Here is a 4,730-nt window from a genome sequence, read left to right on the forward strand (position 1 = left end):
AGGACAACCTTATCCGGTGTGGCTTATTGAAGGGTTTCAAGAGGCACTTCGGTTATGTGGTTTGAGAGACATGGAGTTGCATGGTCATCCTTTTACTTGGGAGAAGAGTAGGGATTCTCCTAATTGGATTGAAGCTAGATTGGATAGGGCTTTGGTGAACAATGATTGGTTGAGCATCTTTCTGATGGCCAAGCTTACTAATCTTTCTGATTGGCTAGGGCTTTGGTCATCCTTATCTATTTCTTGTTTGTGCTGAATGTTTTTCTGCTGTCATTCGAAGATTTGAAGAGAAGCAGTGGATTCATGGAATCAAAGTTGCTAATGGTGCACCGGTTGTGTCTCATATGTTATTTTCTGATGATAGCTTCCTTTATTGTAAAGCTACAAATGGGGAAGTAACCCGTGTGTTGCAACTTCTTCAACTCTTTTCTATGGCTACTGGTCAGCAAGTGAACTTTGAGAAGTCTTCAGTGTTCTTTAGTACAAATACGGCTTCAGCAACAAGACAAATATGGCAGCTGAAACTTCCTCCAAAGGTGCTAGATTTCCTATGGCGAGTAACCTCTAATTGTCTTCCAACGAGATTTCAGCTTTCAACCAAACATGTGCCCATCAATACGCATTGTCCTTTTTGTGACTCGGCTCCAGAACCTCTCTCCATGTCCTCGTCCGATGCACTTTTGCACAAGGTTGTTGGAGTTTGTCTCATGTTCCTACCGTGGCTGCTACTGCCATGACATTTGCAGCCTGGTTTGAAGAGGGCCTTCGGGCGTGGACTGTGTCCGAGAAGCTTGAGGCTTCTATGATAGTTTGGGCCATATGGAAGCGTCGAAATGAGCTAGTTTGGAACTCCAAAAGACCCGAGGTTAGTGAGGTTGTCACATTAGCTAAGTTGAACTTTATTGATTGGTATAATGCTCATAAGGACATCGTTCCTACTCATGATGTTAATGGTTCGGATATTGAAGTTCTAGAGCATTGGACCGCCCCTCAATTTCCTGTGATTAAAGTTAATGTTGATGGTGCAATCTTCGCTAATGAGAGGCGTTTTGGCATTGGTTTGGTAGCAAGGACAGCGACTGGGGTTGTCTTACAAGCTAAGAGTTTACTCAAAGAGGGTGTGTTGAAGCCTCACGTGGTGGCAGCAATTGGCATAAAAGAGGCTCTGAGTTGGATTAAAGACAACAGATGGAACATGTTGTGGTGGAGTCGGATTGTTTGAGAGTCATCAGGGATTTACAAAAGTTTAAACATATGGCTTCTCCTTATGGCCATATACTTTCTGATTGTATGACTTTGTGTTCGGGTGTTGATGATGTTTCTTTTAATTTTGTTAAGCGATCTGCTAATAAGGTTGCGCATGCTATTGCGCGATCTTCTCTTGTTGAGGTTGATTGTACTTATTCTAGGGATGCGTTACCCATGGATTATGCATCTTTAGTTTTGAATGATTTGATTTAATAAAATTTCATCATTATTCAAAAAAAAAAAATAGTTTGAATTAAATATATATAATACTTATATGAATGTTAGCTATTATAGTCTAATTAATTGTTAGAGTAGCAAGAGATTGGATCCAATAATTGTGGCGGTCTTCGTCATTTAATATTCAATATATAATCCGTTTACTTTTAATGAGTACATCTCTCTCTACATTAATCTATCTATAAATACACAAATTCTTATGTCAACTTAATTCACCAAATTCAAAAGTATTCATTCAGAGAAAGAAAAATATGTCGGATTTGCCAAGATTTGTGGTTATCAAATCCAAACAAAATGGAAAATACTTGACAAAGTTAACTAAGGAAGAGAGCATCGCAAAGGGGCTCTCAGAAACGTTTGTGCATTTTCGAGGAGAGGATGTTACGAGTCCTTTGGTGAAATTCGAATTGGAGAGAGCCAAGACAAAGCCGGGATGGGTTCACATACGTTATTGCTACAACAACAAATACCTGACCATGCAATCTAATTATTCCTGGTATTTCTTGGCCTCAGCTGACAAGCCCCTTGAGGAAGATGAAACAGATTGGAAAAATACCATGTTCAAGCCTATCAAAATTACTCAGGGCAGTGACGTATTTTATCGATTTCAACATGTCAAGGAGCGTTACGCTTGTCTTTGGAGGTCGGAAAAGGATTACGAAGATGGTCTCTATGCAGGCGATACATGGGCGACCGATTTTGATACTTTCAAAGTCTTGGATTGGGAATCGCTTGTCATATTTCCCAAAACTACCGTTGCCTTTAGACCGCAAAATGGTAGCTGGTATCTCAATAGCAAACAAGACATGTATATGAGGGTGCTCAGAGATGCCAACAATATCTTCGACCAATCGGTTGCACATGAGATCTCTACCGTAGGCGATGGTTATGTTCGCATAAAGAACCTTTCCACCAACCAATTTTGGTATGCCAACGGATATGTGCGGAATGAACTCAACTCCGACCCCACCAACACATATTCGATGTTCTTTCCCATTAAGGTCGCCGAAAATGTCGTGGTGCTGCGTAGTTTGGTATACAACAAGTTTTTGTCTATGAATAATCCTGGTGTTGACAAAGACATAGTTTTATCTGCCACAGAGTCTAACATTATCGATAAAACCAAGTTCATAGTGGTGGAGCGCGTAATATCTAAGAAAATCTACAACATCAATTTTCGCCACGAGAATGGCCACGTTTATAACCTCAGTGTCATCGAGAAGAGCCAAGCAGTGGCTGACAACCCCGGGGACGAACATAAAACTATGAGCTTGACGCTTGAGTACAACAAAACAAGATCAATTGCGCTTCGCAACAGTATTTCGCTAATATCAGACGTTAAACCAATTGTTGAAGTTAATACAATTCCGTTGATAGTTAATAAGGAAAAGATCGAATTGTCAGCTGAGCAAATTAGTGGTGTAGGACAGTGGGGAACAACAAATACTTTCGACACATCAACAAAGACAAATTACGTTGTTGATGTGCCTCCGAAGACTAGAACAATTATTACACTGGTAGTGACACAAGCAACGTGCGAAGTTCCATTTTCGTATGCTCAAAAGGATACTTTTTACGACGGAACTTCCAAAATTGTGGAGATGGAAGATGGGATGTATATCGGAGTTAATGTTTTCAACATGCAGATCAAAACCAGCAATGAAACACTGCCCTAATAATAATAGTAATATTATTATTATTATTATTATTAACCACTATACTTACGTTTCAAGACTTAATTAGTGTGCATGTGTTGATTTGTTGTACCTTTCTTTTCTGACTTTGCTTTGCTTTGCTTTAATGAATTAAGTTTTTTCAATATCATGTTATTTGTATTTCACCAATTTCATCATCAAATAAAAATTGCAATGAGTTTAGAGATTAGGCAATAACATTTCTACAACTCAAAACATATTAATAATAAAATTTCTTTAAATCATCACGTTCTATACATTAATATATGTTGTTATTACTATAATTAATGATTATTATTTAAATTTCTTTGCCACATGCATTTCGCTCTCTCCTGTCTTCCGAAACAGGGAGGGACACTTTCTCTTAATTTTTTTTCTACGAAAATCAATTTTTAATCAGACTATATTAAGGAATGATTTATATGTATATAGTCAAATTAATATATACATATATTGGTATTACCCATGGTTACCAAACAAATTTATATATAAATATTAAACCATCAAATTTTAATCTAATAACGAATAATAAAAAAAAAATTGAATTTTTATACTTTTTAGCTTAACTACTTAATTAAAAAAATATATCTTAAAATATCTCTTTTTACACAATATCAAAAATATGTTCATATAAAAATATTTAAGTCAAAAACTCAACTTTTACTTATCCTTTTATTTTGCTAAAAACTTTTTTTAATTTTTTTTTAATTCATGGAACAATCTCAACCCATATGATGTAAAAGTGAGAGATTTTTCTAATTAGGTAGAAAAATTAATCATAAAAACTCAATTTTTTCTAATTTTACCCGTTCATAGGTAATACCCATTAGGAGTGCACCCATATATATTAATCAAGTAGTTATATTAAGTAGTGGTATTTATTGGATCACATCTAATGAATTTTGACCCAACCGATCCTATTCAATTATTTATTGGATATTGGATGTTTTCTTCCGATCCAATCCAATTGAATTGAGTTATCTGATCCGATCCGATTGTTGTGATATTTTGTACACACAAGTACATGTATCGTGACAAGTAGTAAACTCACCAAGAGTAAGGTCGATCCTAGGAGGATTGTAGTTAAGTACGTTAAAATTAAACTTTTACTTCTATGTGGTTGAATAAAAATTAAAAAAAAAAGGATTAAAACTAAAAAATAAAAACAGTGTAAGAGTAAGCAATTAAACTAATAAGGAAATTAACAGTTAATAAAACCTAGGGTTTTGACTTCAATTGTTTCTATTGATTATGGCATAATATGATTATCTCCCTATTATACATTTCTATGCAATAGCAGGTTATTTACTAAGGTAATTTATAGTCTTCATAGATATATAAATCTAAATCACATGCAAACTTTCTACTCTCATGATAAATTTAACATGCAACAGGCATTAAACACAGAAACTCTATAAGCTATCTAAACCATATGGGTACTCTCGTCCTATATCAAAATTCAATTCTATTTCACTATAGCATAATTGACACTCACTTCTCAGATCTCGCATCAAAATTATAGACAGTTAATTGGTGATCAGGCAATTAAAA

At 35.4% G+C, this 4,730-nt stretch overlaps 2 protein-coding genes across 2 annotated transcripts; both read left to right on the forward strand.

Annotated features, from left to right (window-relative positions):
• The first annotated feature begins 733 nt into the window (after nt 1-733).
• Nucleotides 734-1,222, forward strand: LOC115719073 (uncharacterized). Its single transcript, XM_030647976.2, has one exon. The coding sequence runs from the start codon at nt 734-736 to the stop codon at nt 1,220-1,222; it is 489 nt and encodes a 162-aa protein (XP_030503836.2).
• Nucleotides 1,223-1,736: 514 nt separating this feature from the next.
• On the forward strand, nt 1,737-3,161 carry LOC133033882 (uncharacterized). The gene has a single exon (XM_061108945.1). It carries the CDS (start codon nt 1,737-1,739, stop codon nt 3,159-3,161), a length of 1,425 nt encoding a protein of 474 aa, XP_060964928.1.
• Nucleotides 3,162-4,730: the final 1,569 nt, after the last annotated feature.

Source organism: Cannabis sativa, chromosome 2 (assembly GCF_029168945.1).
Source record: "Cannabis sativa cultivar Pink pepper isolate KNU-18-1 chromosome 2, ASM2916894v1, whole genome shotgun sequence".
Taxonomy (NCBI): domain Eukaryota; kingdom Viridiplantae; phylum Streptophyta; class Magnoliopsida; order Rosales; family Cannabaceae; genus Cannabis; species Cannabis sativa.

Coding starts and splice junctions, on each gene's coding strand:
- LOC115719073 (XM_030647976.2), top strand. CDS start 734: ATGACATTTGCAGCCTGGTTTGAAGAGGGCCTTCGGGCGTGGACTGTG.
- LOC133033882 (XM_061108945.1), top strand. CDS start 1,737: ATGTCGGATTTGCCAAGATTTGTGGTTATCAAATCCAAACAAAATGGA.